Below are 25496 nucleotides of genomic sequence, written 5' to 3'. Positions count from 1 at the left end.
TTGTTGCAAATGGATTTTCACCAGTATGCATTGTCATATGTTTTTTTAAATAACCCTTTGTTAAAAATTGTTTGGTGCAAATTTCACATTCAAATGATTTTTCACCACTATGCCTTGTCATATGTAATTTTAAATTACTCTTTGTTGAAAATTGTTTGTTACAAATTTCACATACAAATGATTTTTCGCCAGTATGCACTCTCGCTTGAGATTTTAAAATTTCTTTCGTTGAAACGTATGCACTTTGATGTGCGATTTTAAAGGCTGTTTGGTAGAAAACTGTTTGGTGCAAATTTCACATCCATTATGGTTTTTCACCAGTATGCACTTTCATGTGCGATTTTAAATGCTGTTTCGTAGAAAACTGTTTGGTGCAAATTTCACATTCAAATGGTTTTTCATCACTATGTACCGTCATATGTGATTTTAAATTACCTTTTGTTGAAAATTGTTTGTTGCAAATTCCACATTTAAATAGTTCTTCATCAGTATGCAATCTCATATGCATTGTTAAATAACTCTTTGTTGAAAATTGGTTTGTGCAAATTTCACATTCAAATGGTTTTTCATCACTATGCACCGTCATATGTGATTTTAAATTACCCTTTGTTGAAAATTGTTTGTTGCAAATTCCACATTTAAATAGTTCTTCATCCGTATGCAATCTCTTATGCATTGTTAAATAACTCTTTGTTGAAAATTGGTTAGTGCAAATTTCACATTTAAACTGTTGTTCAAATCATCAGTATGCACTGTCATATGTGTTTTTAAATTACTTTTTGTTAAAAACCGTTTGGGGCAAATTTCACATTTAAATGGTTTTTCACCAGTATGCACTTTGATATGCGATTTTAAAAGTTGTTTCATAGAAAACTGTTTGGTGCAAATTTCACATTCAAATGGTTTTTCATCACTATGCAGCGTCATATGTGATTTTAAATTACCCTTTGTTGAAAATTGTTTGGTGCAAATTCCACATTTAAATAGTTCTTCATCAGTATGCAATCTCATATGCATTGTTAAATAACTCTTTGTTGAAAATTGGTTTGAGCAAATTTCACATTCAAATGGTTTTTCATCACTATGCACCGTCATATGTGATTTTAAATTACCCTTTGTTGAAAATTGTTTGTTGCAAATTCCACATTTAAATAGTTCTTCATCAGTATGCAATCTCATATGTATTGTTAAATAACTGTTTGTTGAAAATTGGTTTGTGCAAATTCCACATTTAAATGGTTGTTCATCAGTATGCACTGCCATATGTGTTTTTCAATTACTTTTTGTTAAAAACTGTTTGGGGCAAATTTCACATCTATAGGGTTTTTCACCAGTATGCAGTTTCATATGTGCTTTTAAATTATGTTTTGTTGAAAAGTGTTTGGTGCAAATTTCACATCCATATCGTTTTTCACCAGTATGCACTTTCATGTGTGATTTTAAAAACTGTTTCGTAGAAAACTGTTTGGTGCAAATTTCACATTCAAATGGTTTTTCATCACTATGCACCGTCATATGTGATTTTAAATTACCCTTTGTTGAAAATTGTTTGTTCCAAATTCCACATTTAAATAGTTCTTCATCAGTATGCAATCTCATATGCATTACTAAATAACTCTTTGTTGAAAATTGGTTTGAGCAAATTTCACATTCAAATGGTTTTTCATCACTATGCACCGTCATATGTGATTTTAAATTACCATTTCTTGAAAATTGTTTGTTGCAAATTCCACATTTAAATAAATCTTCATCAGTATGCAATCTCATATGCATTGTTAAATAACTCTTTGTTGAAAATTGGTTAGTACAAATTTCACATTTAAACGGTTGTTCATCAGTATGCACTCTCATATGTGTTTTTAAATTACTTTTTGGTAAAAACTGTTTGGGGCAAAATTCACATTTAAATGATTCTTCATCAGTATGCAATTTCAAATGTATTGTTAAATATCTCACAGTTGAAAATTGTTTCTCTTTGTTGAAAATGGTTTTTCACCAGTATGCACTGTCATATGTTTTTTTAAATAACCCTTTGTTAAAAATTGTTTGGTGCAAATTTCACATTCAAATGATTTTTCACCACTATGCCTAGTCATATGTAATTTTAAATTACTCTTTGTTGAAAATTGTTTGTTACAAATTTCACATACAAATGGTTTTTCGCTAGTATTCACTGTCGCATGTCTTTTTAACGTACTCTTTGTTAAAAACTGTTTGGTGCATATTTCACATCCAAATGGTTTTTCAGTATGCACTGTCATATGTCTTTTTAAATTACCCTTTGTTAAAAACTGTTGGGTGCATATTTCACATTTAAATGGTTTTTCACCAGTATGCACTTTGATATGCGATTTTAAAAGTTGTTTGATGTGCGATTTTAAAGGCTGTTTGGTAGAAAACTGTTTGGTGCAAATTTCACATCCATTATGGTTTTTCACCAGTATGCACTTTCATGTGCGATTTTAAATGCTGTTTCGAAGAAAACTGTTTGGTGCAAATTTCACATTCAAATGGTTTTTCATCACTATGCAGCGTCATATGTGATTTTAAATTACCTTTTGTTGAAAATTGTTTGTTGCAAATTCCACATTTAAATAGTTCTTCATCAGTATGCAATCTCATATGCATTGTTAAATACCTCTTTGTTGAAAATTGGTTTGTGCAAATTTCACATTCAAATGGTTTTTCATCACTATGCACCGTCATATGTGATTTTAAATTACCATTTGTTGAAAATTGTTTGTTGCAAATTCCACATTTAAATAGTTCTTCATCAGTATGCAATCTCTTATGCATTGTTAAATATCTCTTTGTGGAAAATTGGTTAGTGCAAATTTCACATTTAAACGGTTGTTCATCAGTATGCACTGTCATATGTGTTTTTAAATTACTTTTTGTTAAAAACCGTTTGGGGCAAATTTCATATTTAAATGGTTTTTCACCAGTATGCATTTTGATATGCGATTTTAAATGCTGTTTCCTAGAAAACTGTTTGGTGCAAATTTCACATTCAAATGGTTTTTCATCACTATGCAGCGTCATATGTGATTTTAAATTACCTTTTGTTGAAAATTGTTTGTTGCAAATTCCACATTTAAATAGTTCTTCATCAGTATGCAATCTCATATGCATTGTTAAATAACCCTTTGTTGAAAATTGTTTGTTGCAAATTACACATTTAAATAGTTCTTCATCAGTATGCAATCTCATATGTATTGTTAAATAACTCTTTGTTGAAAATTGGTTTGTGCAAATACCACATTTAAACGGTTGTTCATCAGTATGCACTCTCATATGTGTTTTTAAATTACTTTTTGTTAAAAACTGTTTGGGGCAAATTTCACATCCATATGGTTTTTCACCAATATGCAGTTTCATATGTGCTTTTAAATAATGTTTTGTTGAAAAGTGTTTGGTGCAAATTTCACATCCCTATGGTTTTTCACCAGTATGCACTTTCATGTGTGATTTTAAAAACTGTTTCATAGAAAACTGTTTGGTGCAAATTTCACATTCAAATGGTTTTTCATCACTATGCACCGTCATATGTGATTTTAAATTACCCTTTGTTGAAAATTGTTTGTTGCAAATTCCACATTTAAATAGTTCTTCATCAGTATGCAATCTCATATGTGTTGTTAAATAACTCTTTGTTGAAAATTGGTTTGTGCAAATTCCACATTTAAATGGTTGTTCATCAGTATGTACTGCCATATGTGTTTTTAAATTACTTTTTGTTAAAAACGGTTTGGGGCAAATTCCACATTTAAATGGTTTTTCACCAGTATGCACTTTGATATGCGATTTTAAAAGTTGTTTCCTAGAAAATTGTTTGGTGCAAATTTCACATTCAAATGGTTTTTCATCACTATGCACCGTCATATGTGATTTTAAATTACCATTTGTTGAAAATTGTTTGTTGCAAATTCCACATTTAAATAGTTCTTCATCAGTATGCAATCTCATATGTATTGTTAAATAACTCTTTGTTGAAAATTGGTTTGTGCAAATTCCACATTTAAATGGTTGTTCATCAGTATGCATTGTCTTATGTATTTTTAAATTACTTTTTGGTAAAAACTGTTTGGGACAAATTTCACATCCATATGGTTTTTCACCAGTATGCACTTTGATGTGCAATTTTAAAAGTTGTTTCGTAGAAAACTGCTTGGTACAAATATCACATTCAAATGGTTTTTCATCAGTATGCACTGTCATATGTGTTTTTAACTTATTCTTTGTTGAAAACTGTTTGGTGCAAATTTCACATTTAAATGATTTTTCGCCAGTATGCACTCTCGCTTGCGATTTTAAAATTTCTTTCGTTGAAAACTGTTTGGTGCAAATTTCACATGCAAAAGTTTTTTCTCCAGGGTGTATCGTCATATGTAATTCTGAACGATAATTATTTGACAATAATTTCTTGCAAATGACACATATAAAACTTTGTCCTCCGGTGTTCACATTAATAGTGGAAGTTATATGTTGGTTCAAATTACTGTCACCTCTTTCATGATTTGTTAATAGGCTACTGGCATCAGTTTTCATGTCTTTACAATAGAAACCTAAAATAAAAATTACCTGTTAAATAAGAATAATGTAATTAAATGAAAATTAATAATGTATGATAACTGAAAATATATCTAGGCTGGTTTGATGAAATATGCTTATGTAGGTTGTACAAATTGTAATAATAAAGAATTAGGAATTCATGTTCTATATATCGCTCCAAGAAATTAACACACTAATAATTATTTTTAGAAAGTTATTGCCTATTTAAATAAACTACTATTTTTTACTATAATTTGAAAGACCCCTGTCTAATATTTCTTTTAACGACAAAACAAAATGGCACGGACAAGTTTTTCTGTTGAATTTTGAACTTTTCTCTAAAAAATATACTGTTTGCTAGTAAATATCTAGCCGGCGAAGAACGAAAAAAAGACGTCGACCGACTTCAAAAACAAAAACAGCAATTAAGTACCATGGTAAGTAACTATACGCAATATGCAATCTACATGTAATGTTAATTTGCTAAGCTTTGCGGTATCACTAGAAATTGCAAAAAAGTGATCATTTCGTGATTTCAAAAGCAAACCAGAAATCTCGAAAAAAAATCAAAGATTCGCCACTATTCGCTAAAACAGTATAAGATACAATAGCTAAAAGTCTTTAAATGCAACATATTTTGAGGCGGAAGATATTCAACTTTCCTCTGTTTTGTCACTTGCTATAAATGAGTCTTGCGACATAAAAGACAAGGCTCAAACTCCCTTTTTGCTAGGTTTATGTCTTCTTAAGTTCCAAAAAAAGAATTTCTAGGATTGCTAACGCTTTCGAGACACACTAGAGGGAAAAATATAGAGAATGCCATGCCTTAAAGATAATGGGATCGATTTAAATAAAATTGTTGCAATAGAAAATGATGGAGACACAAGTATGTCAGGAAAAACTTAGGGGAACAACGATTCTTTAGAATAAAATAAACCTCGAAATTCTTACGTTACACTGCATAATACACTAAGAAGAACTTTGTGCCTAAAAATTTCTGGCCGAAATAGTTAAGGTAATGAATTTAGTCATCCAGATTGTTAATAGCATATTGCCAAAAGCACTATATCATCGTCAATTAAAAGAATTCTTAAACGAAATGGAAACTCAGTATTCCGACCTCCCCCTCCACAATAAAGTGCGATGGTTTTCCAAAGTTAAAGTGTTGAAACGTTCTGTTTGGGCGTGGATAAAATAAACACATTTCTAAATGAAAAGGGCATTAACCACCATGAATTAGAGATCGACAAATTGTTACAAATATTTTACTTTATGGTGGATATCACAGCGAAATTAAATGAGCTGCATCTAAAATTGCAAGGAAAGGGAAACTCAGCCCATGTTTTAGTAGAATAATCGGTTTGTTTTGAACAAAAATTAATACTTTTTGCAGAAGATATTCAGAGTTTTATTTAATCTCGCTAGAATATTATATTTATATGGGGTTAAGCCAAATATGTTGCAATGAAAATTACATTTTTAAATAACGTTTGACATTTCGATTTCCACTCCAGAAATTGTTTTTAAAAAAGTGACTTAACCCCATACAAACATATTTAAAATAATTGTAACAAACTGTTAGACAAGACCTGGCAATAATGTTGTGAATTTGCTAAAGACGTTAATCTTCGTCTTGAACTTTCTTTTCCATCATCTGCGCACTACACGGCTTTTCGCTATGTTGTGCTAGTATTCTCGCCAAGATACATTGTAACGAAATAAAATTTAACATGTATGATTATAGGTTGTGACATATACAAGTACGTCTCTCTTATAGCGGATAAGGCGTTTTAAAAAATTCCCTTGTTATAAAATTATTGTTTTTGTAACTTATTTATCAACGCACTTACGACACAAACTCAAGATTACGTAATCAACAACTGACAATGAAATAAAACTATGTGTCTAAAACCCTGACCCAGTCTGGTAGATATAAATTGAACATTTTTCAATTAAAAGGAATCACTGCTATATTTAGTTTTTATCGGTGTCGTTTGTACGGATCTACCCTAATGCTTATAATGAGTACTGTAGTTACAGTAAAAATCAACGTTTTCTTTAAAATGTGTTGAATTTGTCATCGAAAAAACAAGTTAAAAGGAGTTATACCACCACGTCTGTTCGGATGTATACACACACTAGTTATAACACCACAAGAAGTCGAAGCTAGGCTGGGTGAATATGTTCTTTTAGGTCGTGGAAATCACAATAATAAAAATTTAGGTATTCGTGTTTGCTATATAATAATTGTATGAGTAAACGTATTCGCAAGCAATTACATTTAAACTTTTATTAGAGGGGTCTATAAAACATATTCGACAGAGTTCAACTATATCTAGAGTTTCTTGGAAGTGATGCTGCAGACGTTGCAGCTGATACTCGCTGTGTGTGTCTATTTAGAACTACGACTAATCCAGCGGATGGTCTCTCTTTACGCTACAGAATTTAAGTGCAAGGTTTTTATAGCTACTCAGTGTGAGTTTGCATAAATATGTGCTTTTAAACAGAATGATGTGAAAATTTTCTGGAGCACAATTTGCATGTGAAACGTTTTTCACCATTATGGACTCTCATATGCGGTTTTAAAAGTGGTTTGCTTGAAAACTGTTTGGTGCAAATTTAACATCCAAATGGTGTTTCACCATTAACGCTAACATGTTTTTTTAACTTACTCTTTTGTTGAAACTGTTTGGTGGAAATTTTAAATTTATATACTTCTTCATCAGTATGCCATTTGATAGGTAATGTTAAATAACTCTTTGATAAAAATTGTCTGGTAAAACTGACATTTAAATGGTATTTCATCAGTACGCACTTTCATACGTGATTGTAAATTATGCTTTGCTGAAAACTATTGTGTGCAAATTCCACATTCAAATAATCCTTTATTGAAAATTGTTTGGGTTAAATTCCACATTTAAATGATTCTTCATCAGTATGCAATTTCAAATGTATTGTTAAATATCTCACAGTTGAAAATTGTTTCTCTTTGATGCAAATGGATTATCACCAGTATGCACTGTCATATGTTTTTTTAAATAACCCTTTGTTAAAAATTGTTTGGTGCAAATTTCACATTCAAATGGTTTTTCATCACTATGCAGCGTCATATGTGATTTTAAATTACCTTTTGTTGAAAATTGTTTGTTGCAAATTCCACATTTAAATAGTTCTTCATCAGTATGCAATCTCATATGCATTGTTAAATAACTCTTTGTTGAAAATTTGTTAGTGCAAATTTCACATTTAAACGGTTGTTCATCAGTATGCACTGTCATATGTGTTTTTAAATTACTTTTTGTTAAAAACTGTTTGGAGCAAATTTCACATTTAAATGGTCTTTCACCAGTATGCACTTTGATATGCGATTTTAAATGTTCTTTCCTAGAAAATTTTTTGGTGCAAATTTCACATTCAAATGGTTTTTCACCAGTATGCACCGTCATATGTGATTTTAAATGACCCTTTGTTGAAAATTGTTTGTTGCAAATTCCACATTTAAATTGTTCTTCATCAGTATGCAATCGCATATGCATTGTTAAATAACTCTTTGTTGAAAATTGGTTTGTGCAAATTTCACATTCAAATGGTTTTTCATCACAATGTCGCGTCATATGTGATTTTAAATTACTTTTTGTTGAAAATTGTTTATTGCAAATTCCACATTTAAATAGTTCTTCATCAGTATGCAACCTCATATGCATTGTTAAATAATTCTTTGTTGAAAATTGGTTAGTGCAAATTTCACATTTAAACGGTTGTTCATCAGTATGCACTGGCATATGTGTTTTTAAATGACTTTTTGTTAAAAACCGTTTGGGGCAAATTTCACATTTAAATGGTTTTTCACCAGTATGCACTTTGATATGCGATTTTAAAAGTGGTTTCATAGAAAACTGTTTGGTGCAAATTGCACATTCAAATGGTTTTTCATCACTATGCACCGTCATATGTGATTTTAAATTACCCTTTGTTGAAAATTGTTTGTTGCAAATTCCACATTTAAATAGTTCTTCATCAGTATGCAATCTCATATGTATTTTAAAATAACTCTTTGTTGAAAATTGGTTTGCGCAAATTCCACATTTAAATGGTTGTTCATCAGTATGCACTGCCATATGTCTTTTTAAATTACTTTCTGTTAAAAACTGTTTGGGGCAAATTTCACATCCATATGGTTTTTCACCAGTATGCAGTGTCATATGTGCTTTTAAATTATATTTTGTTGAAAACTGTTTGGTGCAAATTTCACATCCATATGGTTTTTCACCAGTATGCACTTTCATGTGCGATTTTAAAAACTGTTTCGTAGAAAACTCTTTGGTGCAAATTTCACATTCAAATGGTTTTGCATCACTATGCACCGTCACATGTGATTTTAAATTACCATTTGTTGAAAATTGTTTGTTGCAAATTCCACATTTAAATAGTTCTTCATCAGTATGCAATCTCATATGCATTATTAAATAACTCTTTGTTGAAAATCGGTTAGTGCAAATTTCACATTTAAACGGTTGTTCATCAGTATGCACTCTCATATGTGTTTTTAAATTACTTTTTGTTAAAAACTGTTTGGGGCAAATTTCACATTTAAATGGTTTTTCACCAGTATGCACTCTCGCTTGCGATTTTAAAATTTCTTTCGTTGAAAACTGTTTGGTGCAAATTTCACATGCAAAAGTTTTTTCTCCAGGGTGTATCGTCATATGTAATTCTGAACGATAATTGTTTGACAATAATTTCTTGCAAATGACACATATAAAACTTTGTCCTCCGGTGTTCACGTTAATAGTGGAAGTTATATGTTGGTTCAAATTACTGTCACCTCTTTCATGATTTGTTAATAGGCTACTGGCATCAGTTTTCATGTCTTTACAATAGAAACCTAAAATAAAAATTACCTGTTAAATCAGAATAATGTAATTAAATGAAAATTAATAATGTATGATAACTGAAAATATATCTAGGCTGGTTTGATGAAATATGCTTATGTAGGTTGTACAAATTGTAATAATAAAGAATTAGGTATTCATGTTCTATATACCGCTCCAAGAAATTAACACACTAATTATTTTTAGAAAATTATTGCCAATTTAAATAGACTACTATTTTTTACTATAATTTGAAAGACCCCTGCCTAATATTTCTTTTAACGACAAAACAAAATGGCACGGACAAGTTTTTCTGTTGAATTTTGAACTTTTCTCTAAAAAATATACTGTTTGCTAGTAAATATCTAGCCGGCGAAGAACGAAAAAAAGACGTCGACCGGCTTCAAAAACAAAAACAGCAATTAAGTACCATGGTAAGTAACTATACGCAATATGCAATCTACATGTAATGTTAATCTGCTAAGCTTTGCGATATCACTAGAAATTGCAAAAAAGTGATCATTTCGTGATTTCAAAAGCAAACCAGAAATCTTGAAAAAAAGATTCAGCACTATTCGCTAAAACAGTATAAGATACAATAGCTAAAAGTCTTTAAATGCAACATATTTTGAGGCGGAAGATATTCAACTTTCCTCTGTTTTGTCACTTGCTATAAATGAGTCTTGTGATATAAAAGACAAGGCTCAAACTGCCTTTTTGTCAGGTTTATGTCTTCTTAAGTTCCAAAAAAGAATTTCTAGGATTGCTAACGCTCTCGAGGCAAACTAGAGGGAAAAATATAGAGAATGCCGTGCCTTAAAGATAATGGGATCGATTTAAATAAAATTGTTGCAATAGAAAATGATGGAGACACAAGCATGTCAGGAAAAACTTAGGGGCAACAACGATTCTTTAGAATAAAATAAACCTCGAAATTCTTACGTTACACTGCATAATACACCAAGAAGAGCTTTGTGCCTAAAAATTTCTGGCCGAAATAGTTAAGGTAATGAATTTAGTCATCCAGATTGTTAATAGCATATTGCCAAAAGCACTATATCATCGTCAATTAAAAGAATTCTTAAACGAAATGGAAACTCAGTATTCCGACCTCCCCCTCCACAATAAAGTGCGATGGTTTTCCAAAGTTAAAGTGTTGAAACGTTCTGTTTGGGCGTGGATAAAATAAACACATTTCTAAATGAAAAAGGCATTAATCACCATGAATTGGAGATCGACAAATTGTTACAAATATTTTACTTTATGGTGGATATCACAGCGAAATTAAATGAGCTGCATCTAAAACTGCAAGGAAAGGGAAACTCAGCCCATGTTTTAGTAGAATAATCGGTTTGTTTTGAACAAAAATTAATTCTTTTTGCAGAAGATATTCAGAGCGGTACATTAATTTTCAATTTCTAAGGCAATATCGCGATAAAATACGTACTACTGTTGACACGAATCACTTCATGTACATATGAATACATATGAGCACATTTATAAAAGAAAATTAAACATGAATTTAAGTGTGGAAAATTTACAGAGTTGAAAAGTAGGTAAGTTGGAAGAGTGCAATAGTCTTCCAAATTTGCTACAGTGAAGTGAAAAATTTAGCATTTGGAGTACTGACTATCTTTGAAGTGATGAATATAATTAAAAATTAAGTTAGAAACCAAGCAACAAATGAAAATTTAGAGTTGTCTTTGAAACTTAGAACAACAACTTAAGTGCCAAATTAATCCAAACTTTGGAAATGTTTAATTTTTTACTTACTTAAATAATAAGTAATTATTTAATAATGCCATATTTCTTACCTTATCTTATTTGTTGTAAAAATGTACTTATATATGAATAAATATTTTTTCTTATAAAAAAATAAAATAGATTAGTTTTTTTATCAAAAAACTTTTATTTGTGTGAGTAATATTTATTGTTAGCAAAAAAAATTTGAAAATGTAAATAAAAAATTTGGAAAATTGTAATTTTGACTCTTCCGACTCAAAAGGCTGCCGACCCCTGACCTAGACCAGAAAATCTTTCGAAATCTTATTTTAAGCATGAATCGCAGATGTCTGTCTGGAAGTGATTAAAGCAGAGGTAGAAATATTAGGGTTAAAAAGTCCAGTAGAATTTGTTTTTTTTTAAGAATATAACATTTATAATTTTTCTCTCCTAAAGATTTGTGCTAAATTTTAGCTTTGTATTTTGTAAAAAATATTTACTGGAGCGCAGTGTTCAAATTCGAAAGAGGGGGGGGGGAAGCTTCATATAATTTGTCCGTTACTTTTCGAAAGTTCTAAATCATCAAATGCAATAAGTCATTTAGAACGTTTTAAATTTTATAAAGATTGAACCAGAACAAGAACAATTGTTACCAAATTTAAAAAAGGGCAGGTACATGTTACTGCATGGCCAGTGGTATATGTAGGTACCACTGAATAAATACATATTACTCTTAACCTAATCAAATTGTAAGATATAAGTCTTAACTATATAAAAAATTGCTGAAAAGAAATGGTATATAATCATATCGTTAAGTGCAATGTTTAATCAGTTCTTACAATTTATCGAGACTAAACTATAATTCCACTATTTGGAAGAGGGATTTCAACGTTTGAAGGCAGAGAAGTGAGAAAAGACGTATGAAAATCCAGTGGCGTACACTCACTTTTATTTCAACGTTAATTATATTATATTTTTTAAATATTATTTGTTCGAAATAGGCCACAATATAAATTTATTTACAGGTTTTTACTGACGTTTCGATCTCTATATCCAAAGACCAAAGATATGCACGATAGTTATATTTATTTTATTTGTTTATTATTATATATTTATATATGTAATATTATTTATATAATCTTATATTATTTATTTTCTTTTTTTTTCTAACTTTCAAAACGGTCTCTGGAATAGAGATCGAAACGTCAGTAAATTAACCATGTAAATAGATATATTGTGGCTTATTTTCAAAATTCTCCCTAAAAATACAGAATTCCACAAGCAAAAAGCTATAAAAAATAAATATATCTATCATTTATATATTTGAAAACGGTCTCTTTATAGGGATCGAAACGTCAGTAAATAAAACATTTGAATATATTTTGTGGCTTATTCCCTAAATTTAACTTTTATTTTAATTTTATTACACTTTATAGTCTTTAACGAAACCACTTTATAGTCTTTAACCAACTTGAGACAAACAGTTCTCCCCTCCTCAACCTATTTCGTTAAAGACTATAATGTGTAAATGCATACCAAAAATAGATCACTTGAGAAAGGTACTCAGCCGAAACAGCTGTAGTGATAAGATTTTATAATAATTTTTGTGAAAGTTTTGAAAACAAAGTTTTCAGTGTTTTATTGTTACAAAAAGCTATAAAAAACAAATAAATTTGCAGAAACCTTATTGATGCTACCCGGTTGTCGCGGAAGTTACGCTAAAACGTCTATTGACGTGACCTAACCAGGTTCTAATTTTGTTAAGATTCTTTTAAACCGGCGCTCAAATACTTCGGAAGTCATTTCTTCATGATAATCTCCTGTTTTTCTTCACTCATATTGAAGCAAACCATCATCAAGGAACCCTGTATCACTTCCTGTATTCATAATGCTTAAACGTCGTCCTTTTCCTGATGGAGCTTTTAATCCTGTAAAGCAGCCTTCTATAAATGCTTCGCGTTTACCTTTGACATTTAAATCTTGCCAATCTTTTCCAACTGTATGACCTTCGTTAATCCAGGTTTCATCCAAATAATATGTTTTCCGTTCAATGCTGCCAAGTGTGCGTATTTCTTTAAAATATTTTCTTCTCCACACAATAATTTCTTTTTTTTTTCTAATAACACACTTTTTCTGCTTTTACATATCGAAAGTTCATTTCGCGCATAGTTCTGATTAATACTCTACGATATATCTTGGGTAAAAAGTAATTGTTTTCGAGCCCTTGAGAAATTTTTTCAGTGTTGGAATTTTACTCCGAAAATAAAATGTCTTGTTTCGTTATCCAAAACAATGTTTTTTCTACCTCTAGTTTTACGTTTTATTTGCTTTTTATTTTCTGATGTATTTTTAGGCACATGATAAATACAACTAATGGATACTTTTGTTAAACTGCTACAAATATCGACCGCTTGGCTAATATTTGATACCATTTCTCTGCATCATGCAATTCAATTCCTTCATATCGTATCACTATCTTCTCTTTTCTCAACATTTTGCTGTCTTCTCTTTTAACAACTCGGTTGTTCGTCCATTATATTTTAATAATCACAGAATATAATTAAAAATTTACTATAAAACGACAAACTCCAATAACACTAGGATTGTCACCACAAATTTCAACCGCAAAAAATATAATCACAAAAGGCAACAGAAGCACTCCCGCCAGCACCGCCTATGTAAATGAACATTTCTTGTTTCGGCAGGTGCGATGGTGTTACCGCTACGATGTTTTGCAAATTCCCAAGTTGCCAAGTTTTTGAAACGGAATGGGAATGAAATGTAACATATCAATTTTTATTTTATAATCTTAAATATGTAACAAAACTGAACATGTAAATAAAATTTATTTCAATACAATTTTGTGCTTAATTTTTACTATTGAAAAAACTCATTTTTTGGAATTTTTATGTCGGTAATAATCGCTGCGTCGAATAATTCAGGTTTGTATGACCATAACTGCTACTTGTGAACAAGAATCGGCTACACTGTACGGCATCTTGTAATTACGTCTGATACCTAATCAAAAACTGATAACGCAATAAAACTATGTGTCTACAACCCTGACCCAGTTTGGTATAGATTTTATCGATGCCAGTTGTTCGGACCTAGCCTAATGCTTATAATGAGTACTGTAGTTACAGCAGAAATCAATGTTTTCTTTAAAATGTATTAAATGGTCTTCGGAAGAATAAGTTAAAAGGAGTTATAACACCACACCTGTTCGGATGCCTCTACACACTAGTTATAACACCACAAGAAGTCGAAGTTAGGCTGGGTGAATATGTTCTTGTAGGTCGTGAAAATCACAATAATAAAAAATTAGGCATTCGTGTTTGCTATATAATAATTGTATAAGTAAAAGTATTCGCAAGCAATTACATTTAAACTTTTATTAGAGGGGTCTATAAAACATACAGACTTCAACTATATCTAGAGTTTATTGTGTGTCTATTTGGGACTACAACTAATCCGGCGGATGGTCTCTCTTTACGCTACAGAATTTAAGTGCAAGGTTTTCATAGCTACTTAATGTGAGCTTGCAGAACTTTTCTGAAGCATAATTTGCATGTGAAAGGTTTTTCACCAGTATGCACTCTCATATATGCGGTTTTAAAAGTGGTTTGGTTGAAAACTGTTTGGTACAAATTTAACATCAAAATGGTGTTTCACCAGTATGCACTGTCACGTTTTTTTAACTTACTCTTTGTTGAAAACTGTTTGGTGAAATTTCAAATTTAAATACTTCTTCATCAGTATGCCATTTGATAGGTAATGTTAAATAACTCTTTGTTAAAAATTTTCTGGTGTAAACTGACATTTAAATGGTTTTTCACCAGTATGTACTGTCATACATGATTGTAAATTATTCTTTGCTGAAAACTATTTTGTGCAAATTTCACATTCAAATAATCCTTTACTGAAAATTGTTTGGGGCAAATTCCACATTGAAATAGTTTTTCATCACTATGCCCTGTCATATGTGCTTTTAAATTACCCTTTGTTGTACATTGTTTAGGTCAAAATCCACATTTCACTTTACCCTTGGTCAACTAACAGATAAACCAAGATCTCTTAAAGTCGCATTGAATGATTCAGCAATAGTTACCTCATGTTTAAAACAACATAGATATTTAATGGGTTCTAATTTGCGCATTGGAGCTGATCTTACCCCTTTACAGCGTGAGAAAGTGAAGGCCGTTCTTCAGGAGTTAGAATTCAGAAAAACACAGGGTGAGAATGATTTGAAGATCAAGTACTTTAATGCGGTACCCAAAATAATTGTCAGTAAATCCAATAATTCAAAAAACGATCATTGAGCTTATATTTTCAGAATGTTGGCGGTATGTGCACTAAACTTCAGAATTTCAGACATACTGTGAGTCTCTCTGGTTATGATGTTATTATTATTATTGAAACATGGCTTACACCTAGAATCTTAGGTGCTGAATTAGGATTGAGTGACTTTAATGTGTATAGACATGACAGGGACCCTCAAACTAGTTCAAAGACTTGTGGTGGTGGTGTTCTTATCGCTGTCCATAAGCGCCTTACTTCAATGTCGGTTCGCCCTATCGATTCCTCTGCACAAAAAAGTTAGTCAGTGGAGCAGTGTACTTTCCTCCACGGTTATCTAGTTCAGTATATTATGAGCATTCCACCTGTATGTTGGACTTAGCGGATAGATTCAGTGATTGTGAATTCTGTATTTGTGGTGACTACAACCTACCTGAAGCATCCTGGGATAATCTTAGTAATGGTGTTACAGTTAAGTGTCCGCATCACTTTCCAGCAAATATTATCTGTACTTGCTACAATTTTCACAGTAATGACAAGTATGTGACAAAATATGTCACAATTTGTCACAATTGAGCTTGTCATACAAAAAAAAAAAATAGCTCATAGAAATTTTAAAGCATCAGGCAACTCATATGAGGAATTTTCGGTGTTAAGGGAAAGATGTAAATCATTACAAGCAGTATGTTATAAGAACTATTTAGAGAATATTCAAGCAAATCTTTCAAGTAATCCCCACTTTTTTGGAGGTATGTTAGTACCAGGGCCATCTATTCCGAAGTGCAAAATCGCGTTGTCCTTGCGCAGCTACGTCACTTGCAGCGTAGTATTCACATTGCTCCTAATAGTATACATAAGCACTCGTAACTTAGTCATCCTAAATATGGATATTTTGCATATTATTTTACTTTCTTCATACATTTTAAATAAAAACAAAAGTTTATCATGTTTTATTAGTCAAATATGTCTAATTTTTATGCGAATTAAAACTAATATAACAAGTATAAAATAACAAGTATAAAACTAATATAACTAATATAACAAGTATGTTAATATAAATAAATTAACATACTTGCACTTTTTATAAACTTCTAAGGAACAAAATTTTTATATTGCACATAATTGGTAAATATATACTTAAATTTAAATACTTAAAACAACCGTCACTTACAGAAGTCAGATGCCAATTTTCAAAATAAATAACTATATATAAAGCAGTTTTTAAACAATTTAGTTTAAAAATATATACATTATGCGATAGTTTTTTGTATTTTTCTTTTATTAGTACGTGCTAAACTAATTTTTTTATTAAAATCTTTTATACGGAAGTACATACGCGATCGAAAAAATATTTTCTTAGCATCTTCAGGACAATCAATATTAATACTTGCGGATAACAGACTTAAAATATATTGTTTGCCAGTAAATATGGTATCTCCATTTAAGTTTTGAAAAATTTGCTCTAGTTTTTCCAAATGAGCCATAAATTCGTTAGAAGGTTTACATAGTCCACCTTCTGTCAAATGATTGGTCCAGGTGTAAGACGTCGAACTTTGTTTAGTTAAATTTGGTAACTTGCCTTTAAGCTTGCTACAAATATATCCTCCTAAATGTTCTAGTCCATCATATCTTAAATCATCGAGTTCTTCAGAGAGGACTATATCATCTCCATCCGTGGGATTGGTGTCAATGATTGTTTTTTTTTGAAGCAAGCTTTTCCACCATACTACCGCTCATAGTTAATGTAGGAGTACCATCGTCTTCTACATTACAGTAATCTGAAAAAGCACCTTCGTTTTTTCCCATTAAATAAGAACGCAGTCTGTATTTAAAATCTAAAGAAGTTGGATGATCGTTCAAACCACCTTTCGCTCTTATGACCCCAAAAAAATTCTCCAAGGGATCTTGGTTTAAGCGTCTCGTCAAAAGGTAGTTCATATTGTATCGTTTACCTACATCTTCAAGCAGCAACTGCAGAGCCTTGTTTGATATAAGAATACCTACAATGTTTTATAAAATGTAACAAATGTGTTTTTACTTTGATATATTGTGTTACCTTTTTGGAACGGAAGCAATGATTTCTTGCCTTTAACGCGCATTGTTGAAATCATGTCAGACATTCTTTTTAAAATATCATTTTGCTCTTCTAGCGCCAAACCGTAAGCCCGGTTTCTGGTTCGAGTGTCGCTCACAGGAACGCTTACATTAAAAACATCAAACCAGTCGTTCACCTATAACAAGTTAAAACAAATTTGTAATTAATGTTTACCTTACAAATTATAACACTTACTAATTTAAAAACATCTGCTAGTTGTGTCCAATTTGTGTCTTGATTAATGAGACCAAGCATGCCGCACCTACTAATAGCCTTCGATACCGTATGGGAGAATAATTTTGCGGCATATTTTACTCTCTGTCTATGAGCTCCTCTGACATTGAGCTTTTCTTTGTCTGTTTTGTGGGTAATTTTTAAATCAGAACCTGCTGTAGCATCAAGAACAGATTCAACACAGTCCTTATTCAGTTCTCTTCCATTAAAAATAAAACCTTCATCCACAAAATGATTTCTGATAAGCTTTAATAGGTGTGGCACGTCAGCAAAAACATAAACATTTTGACCATTGTGTGGGTTTTTAAAATAAGGTTTTGATTCTGTAATTTCCAATTCTGTGTGCAGTCCTCTATTTCCACCTCCCAAATCACAAACCATGGCTAATACTTGGAAACCTAGAGAAAATTTATAAGTAAATATGAGTACCTAAATATGGTATGCTGGTACTCACCTGCTTCTTCTACAAATGTAATAATCTCAGATAGGATAGAAAAAGTCATTTTTGTGTCATAATTGTAATAGACAGGTTGTTTCCACTGTTTAAATAAACCTGTCAGCATTACGACTTGCACATACGCAAATGGCTGTAATACTTGGTCTTCCGATTTATCGTAGACATACTCTTTTTTGATTTTCATCTCATCAAATAATAAAGTACAAACTTTATCTTTCGTACTAAAGCTGGAGTATTCCACAATTTTAAAAGAGTTTTTTAATGTACCAGGCTGTATTTTAATGTTTTTTAACCAAGATTGCAGTGTAGATACTGCGGGATACGGAAAATTTCTTTTTATCATGAGTCTGTAAGCTCGAGGTCCAGCTGAATATAATGATATGGCTTTTGAAATTTCGGATATAGACCACAATATTCGTTTGTTATTTTTAATTTTTTTAATTTGATTTTTCAAAAAAATATTTTCTACGGCTGAAATAGTATTTTCCATTGCAGACACCTTTGCTGTTGCCACATTTAGTTGTTGCTTTAGAAGTGAAATTTCATTAATCAGTTCTTGATTCCGGTGTATTAGTGGTTCTGTTTGTGTGCTAAAAATATTTTGTTTTTAATATTTATTTATAATTACCATAAATTAAATAATAATTTTACTTTGGAGCACTATGACAGGCTCTATAGGTTTAAATTTTAAAGCATAAATTTTAGAAAAATTTACCTTTTCTCTGCAGTATTATTGTTAAAACCATCACCCTGAATAAAACTTTGAGAGTTATCTTCAGTGCCTACTTGTTTAATGTTAGCCCCAGAGCCTTCACGTTTGCTACGGAAATTAAATAATAAAGATACAAACAAGCAATAAGTAAAAGATTTCTAAGAAGTTCTAAAGAAGCTTATATCTACAAAAACAATTACATATAATTACCTGCTTAATAATTCATCAACGACTTGTTTTCTTTGCCTTTTTTTTATTGCGCCATCGTGGCTTATCGTGGTAACCTCAAGTTTCATCATAGGCAAATTCCTGTTGGGTACGACATCGTTTTTCAAACCCCTATAATTTTTCGGCCGATAATTCAGTAGTTGATGCTTAAGATTTACATAAAAGTCAGTCTCTGTAAAATGTTTTGAACAAATATAAGACGTCTTTGGGTTAAATTTATCTTTCCTACCGGTGGCGTGCACCCACTGTTTAATTAGATTGTCCTCTTTAGGGAAACGAAAAAACCTCGTGTCAAGACAAGGATTTCGCTTGCTCTGGTTATCAGAGGAACAGCCAAATACCGCACAACGCATATCGTAAAAATTAAAACTATTACTGTGAGAAAACTCCGAAATTTATAACTGCACTCTTCGGATGCTAGTTTCTGACTGACTACGCTACGCTGCAACTGACGTCACTACCTGGCCGACGGTCATGCGACGTGCGCAATATGTTACCTCTGTAGTTTATTATACCATGTGTTAGTACTACATGTGGGTCTAGTGCTTATCCTAATGTAATGTCTAATAAAGGTGGGGATGTAATAGCTTAGAATGGTGATGAAATAGTCAATCTATTTGCCAGTTATTTTTCAGGTACATATAATGATAGTGAGTATAATGTACCTAATTTTAAATTGGACTATAGTGTGGATTTTCAGATTCTGAAGTTTAGTCTGACTGATGTTTTCTATGATTTTAAAAACTACATTTTCTTAAAATTAATGAAACAGGATTTCGTAATCTTGGTTTTATTTATCGTAACAGTCATGATCTCTCACCTATTGTATTCAAATTATTGTATTGCTCTCTGGTATGCTCAGATCTTGAATACTGCTCTGTTGTTTGGTCCCCATTTCACCAAGTATACATTGATGGATTGGAGAGTGTTCAGAGGAAGTTTCTAAGATCTTTAGCTTTTAAAGCACATATTAATATAAAAAATACTGAAAATTATTTCATAGATCATTCTATAATAATGTCTCAATTTAACATTGCTACATTGAAGAACCGCAGGTTGAGAGCTGATATGTTATTTTTGTTTAAAATTCTAAACAATGTTATTAATTTATTGTCCCTCGTTATTAGCCAATGTACACTTACACAAAATACATAGCACTCGACACACTGCACTCTTTTATATTGCTTTTTGTAGGACTGATTATGCTCGTCATTTTCCCTTATCAAGAATGCTCAGCTCTTGAAATGACCTCCTATAGGATCCTTTCTGTCCAAATATTAATGCTTTCAAAGGGCAACTTTCTTTCTTTCTTTCTCCCCTTCCTTTTACCCTAACAGGGTGTCGGATCAAAGGGCAACTTAAGAATCTAATTATTAATCTAGATATACGATATTTTTATATATATATATATATATATATATATATATATATATATATATATATATATATATATTTTAACTTTTGTGATTTGATATACTGTTTTAATGTACAAATTTTAACTGTTTACTTGTTTCTTTGTTATTGTTTTGATGTTTATTGTACATGATCTTTACTTTTTACTATTTGCTGTATTTTATTGTAAATGGTTCTACCGTTAAAATAAATAAATAAATAAATAAATAATTGTTACAACAAAAAAGGAAACAAAACGCACTGTATTAACTACCGGGGAATGACGCTCCTAAATACCACCTACAAAGACCTTCATAACATAATAAAACACTACCACGAACACACTAACATAATAAAAGAAATAAAGTCCAGAAGACAGTGGACAGGACACCTCAGAAGACATTGTGACAAAAGAATAGTAAGGCTGGTATAGGAAGATGCCCCAATTGGAAGAAGACCATGTGGACCACCTTAACTGCGGTGGAGATATAATATAGCAGAAGGCCTTAAAACTATGAGTGAGGAGAATTGAATGGAAATTGCTCAAGACCTAGAGGAATGGGGGCATGTTGTCAAATTGGCTAAAGTCCACAAAATATTGTAAAACCAAGAAGAGAAGAGTTGCCAAAGACAGGGGTAAATGGAGGATTGTTCTGAAAAAGACTTTGGTTCATAACGAGCTGTGATGCCATTGATTATGATGATGCCTTCGAGACCATAGACCATTTTCATTTATGGCCCCAAAAATCTTTCGAAGTAGTTTCCTCTCAATAATCTCTCATCATTGTGGTATACAATCCTTATTTCAGTTCCTTATATCAAAACCAGTCTAATTAAGGTCTTGTAAATGTTAATCTTTAATGGAGAGTTAAGTTTTTTCAGAGTTCTGTTTGCTATTGCTATGAGACTCTTTACATAGTGTTTGTCGTGTTTGTTGTATTTACTAGTAGTCAATGATATATGAATTCTTTGATTGCTCAAATGATGATGATGCCTTCGAGACCATAGACCATTTTCATTTATGGCCCCAAAAATATTTCGAAGTAGTTTCCTCTCAATAATCTCTTATCATTGTGGTATACAATCCTTATTTCAGTTCCTTATATCAAAACCAGTCTAATTAAGGTCTTGTAAATGTTAATCTTTACTGGAGAGTTAAGTTTTTTCTGAGAGTTCTGTTTGCTAGTGCCATCGAGTTAGAATCTATGGAGAAGCAATGAGCATATTAACATGTGTATTAAAAACGGAGTAGGTAGGCGTGGCTAACGGTGATACCAATATGGCGGTGGGACCACGGCCGGACTCAATAATATTAAAACTACTATAAAAATATGACTAGTTATTCAGAAGATTTAATCATAATCAACAAAGTGCAATACATTTTTAATAAACTATGATTTATTTATCCCGCGATAAACACTAAAAACACGATATATTATACATAAAGATAAATTAATACAGTCAAATACTATTAATTTATTCTCTGAAGTATGGGCCATTACTTTGTTTGCATATTTGTATACTAAACTATAGAATGTTATTCCTGAAGATTTTTTATTAACATTGCTTCTGCCACTGCAACTACGTTGAGAACAAGAAACCATTATTATGCACTATCACAATATATTATTACAGTTTCTATAAAAGTATTATAAAACTAAAAATATTCGAAAAACAACAAACGTAAAAAAACATATATGATATGTCAAAAGTGTCAAAACAATATGGCTGAAGTGAGGTCGTTTTTAGTCAAGTGATGCCCTCTCCATGGATTCTAACTCGATGGCTAGTGCTATGAGACTCTTTACATAGTATTTGTCATGTTTGTTGTATTTACTAGTAGTCAATGATATATGAATTCTTTGATTGCGCAAAGGTATAGTTGTTAATTTGGATTCTCTGTTGCAAGGTTGCAACATGTTAAAGGTATTTAGTAATCAACACATATTTGGTTTTATACAATTTCTTTACAAGTTTGCCTTACCTGTGTAGCTACCTGTACAGATAAAAATTGACGGCATAGTTTCTAAAGTTGTTATTACATATTGTAGTATTTATTTATATGTGATTCATGCTAGGTCAAATGACCCCTTAAAAATGTCCCATGAGCTTGTAGTGTATATCTAACTACCATCTGAGAGTATCCTAGCCTATTTTTGGAACATAATAAACACATTTCTAATTGTATCATAGTGTAGAACTCTGTGCAATTAAATAAATTAAATTGCATTCTGTTTGCCCTTCCACATTAATCAGTTTATTAACATATGCTTTAGTTTTAATAAAGCCTAATAGAAAACATTCAAGAGTTTTAGATCAGATGATCTCTCTGGCCATGCTATAACTCCCTTTGTCTGAACTACTGATTAGGAAACAACTAATTTAAAAATTGAAACAATTCTATTGCGTAATGTGGATCTGTTTTGTCCTGTTGGAACCAGAAATGACTGTCAGGTATGTCTGGGTTATCAACATTATTGCAAAAGCAGAACAAAGTCAATTTTGAAAACAATTTAAATGTACCAGCACTGATAAATTATCATGAAAAAAATAGGGACATATTCTATTATTAACAATTCCTACTTAAGGAACTTACTTTTTGGGTATAAACTGTGTGATGCTGTCTCATTTAGTGAGTGAGGAGGATACAACAATGTACCATAAGCTGTGTCGACTTTCCAAAGGTGGCAGATTAATCAGAAAAATTCTTCGTCTATTGCTTGTCTCATAGAAAATACAAATGTTTCAATAGGAAATATCAGAGAGGCTCCTTTGATTTGATTACAATATTTACCCTGAACAACTTTTTAATTTGGAGAAAAGTAACTGAGAATGATCATTTCAAACCATGTTTGAAGTTAATGTTATAAACCAGCTACTTACAATAAATGCCCTACCCTATAATTTTTACTTGTAAATATATTTAGTCAAAATATTTGATATCATATTTTTTAGTCATAGTAGTTTTTAAGTAGTAGTATAAGTCAAATAATTGTGTTTTCCAGAAAATATACATATACCCTTATAACCAGAGGTTTGAATTATAGGAACAATGTGAATTCAATGTTTCATTGTATGAGTTTGGTATGAGGAACAAAAATTATGGTATGAACTGACTTGTACTCTTAAGGTATAGAGAAGCCAATGACAGATCAAATGGATAAAAATCCTCAAAACCAACAAAAACAGTATAAATCTTACTACTAAAAGGAATATTTTTATTAGTCGGTAACACAATAGGGAGCTTAAATGTACATAACTACTATTTATTTACTTACCATTATCCTGTTCTGTATCAGCTTTTATAGGAGATTTAAGGTCTAAATAATCTAAGGTATCATTTGTACTTTCCCTGATAGGTTCCTCCTTAATTTCAATTTTAAAGGTATCCTGTAGAATTTCATCTACTTCATTATCTATTTCTCGCTTGCAAGTCGTCTCACCCACTTCTTGTTTTACCTCAATTTGATTAAACATGATTATATTTCAGTTATACGGTCACGGTGGTTATACAATAATTGTTCATCAGTTATATCAAAGAATATAGACGCATATAAAAGGACAGTTCAAATGGGCGATTTGGTTACGGTTTATACTTCAAATTCAAAACAATCCTTAAAACGGTGACTGACTGCATAAACTCAAACTTTGCTCAAACCAAAGAATATAGACGCTTTAGTCTATATTCTTTGCTCAAACCGTGGCCGTCGGCTTAAAACTATCATCACTCATATATATCATGAAAGATGTAGTTAGGTTAGGTTAGGGTTAGGCCGGTTAGGACACAAGAATAATAAACAATCAGTATGCCCATGCCCACAGGCCCACTCTCTCTCTCTGTTTGAAAAAATAAGCACGCGTTTCTCGTTGGCGCAGACGGAATACGGAATCAGCCATGTCATGATACTATGATTAATAAGATATTGCGCATAAGTCGTGACGTAATTGGAGACTTGCACGTTCGTAATGTCAATTTTTTGTATGTGTCAAGAAATAATTTTTAATAAATAGTTTGGAGATATCCTTTTGTGTACGATTACTGTAATTATTAAACCTTTATTTAATATTATTATTTTGCTAATTGAATAATTTTATCAAAGACTGCATAAAAATCCCATTTAACTTTAACAAGAATTCAAATTCTGGTCTCCAATGACGGCATGCGCGAACACGACCGTCATAGCACAGAATACTCTTAGTATTCTGTGGTCATAGTTTCCAGTCTATAGTATTTTTCATATAAAAATGAGTGCAGCACGTCATTCAAGATTTACGACGTCAGAACCCCACAGCGTTGCCAAAACATCAGAATAGTTAGTAAGTGAGGAATTTTTAAAATGTCAACTATTTGTCAAGCTATTATATAACAGTAAATACACTAAAATACATAAGAAAACATTTTGATACAAAATTATATATTCTAAATTTTAAACTTACCTCTATTTAGAGCATTAATAGTAAAAACGTCCCGCCATTATTTCTTGTTCAAAATAATCTATCTTATATGAAATATCAGCTTTCTACAGACTATTTAGTTGTTTTGGCATAGCACCATCACAATACACAACAATAATTAGTTTTTAAAGCTCTTAATCTAAATTTAATATGTATTTATAAATACAATTTATTAATATATATTATATTATGATCAAATTGTGCAAGAAATCAAAACAAACAACATTCTTACTCTAAAAAAGCGGCAACACTTTATACACTTTTGCCACACGCTGAACTGTCAATAAAATTTGAAGTATTCCTGTATCAGTTGCGTACAATTGTCTAATCTATTTAATTCAAATTATTATTTTGTGGAATATTACACTTAAAGAGTTATTTCATAAAATTTATATTATTAATAATAACAAATGTTTTTGATTATTTAATCAATATAATTCTAAAATTCCCAATATAATGATAATTACATTTTTCTGATTATTA

The 25496-nt window shown here is 31.2% G+C and overlaps 1 protein-coding gene across 3 annotated transcripts; it reads right to left on the bottom strand.

The window, feature by feature from the left end:
- Nucleotides 1-3002: 3002 nt before the first annotated feature.
- Nucleotides 3003-24372, bottom strand: LOC140436685 (uncharacterized). Of its 3 annotated transcripts, XM_072525722.1 has the most exons (3): nucleotides 23837-24372; nucleotides 9377-9436; nucleotides 3003-4565 (listed from the first exon to the last, which is right to left on the bottom strand). In XM_072525722.1, exons 1-3 carry the CDS (start codon nucleotides 24033-24035, stop codon nucleotides 3433-3435), a joined length of 1392 nt encoding a protein of 463 aa, XP_072381823.1. In that variant the 5' UTR covers nucleotides 24036-24372; the 3' UTR covers nucleotides 3003-3432. The 3 variants fall into 3 exon arrangements, with proteins under 3 accessions (XP_072381823.1, XP_072381824.1, XP_072381822.1); XM_072525723.1 differs by lacking the exons at nucleotides 9377-9436; nucleotides 23837-24372 and adding an exon at nucleotides 7224-7518; XM_072525721.1 differs by lacking the exon at nucleotides 3003-4565 and having other exon boundaries at nucleotides 7356-9436.
- Between the last annotated feature and the right edge of the window lie 1124 nt (nucleotides 24373-25496).

This window comes from Diabrotica undecimpunctata, chromosome 3 (genome assembly GCF_040954645.1).
Source record: "Diabrotica undecimpunctata isolate CICGRU chromosome 3, icDiaUnde3, whole genome shotgun sequence".
Taxonomy (NCBI): domain Eukaryota; kingdom Metazoa; phylum Arthropoda; class Insecta; order Coleoptera; family Chrysomelidae; genus Diabrotica; species Diabrotica undecimpunctata.
Note: the sequence above shows the minus strand (reverse complement) of the source record. Positions and strands in the feature narration are given on the sequence as shown.

Bases quoted from the DNA above. Each gene is read 5' to 3' on its own strand.
- LOC140436685 (XM_072525721.1), bottom strand. From the start codon at position 24,035: ATGTTTAATCAAATTGAGGTAAAACAAGAAGTGGGTGAGACGACTTGC. The intron at 9,437-23,836 runs GTAAGTAAATAA...TTTTTATTTTAG, and splicing joins TGATACAGAACAGGATAATG to GTTTCTATTGTAAAGACATG.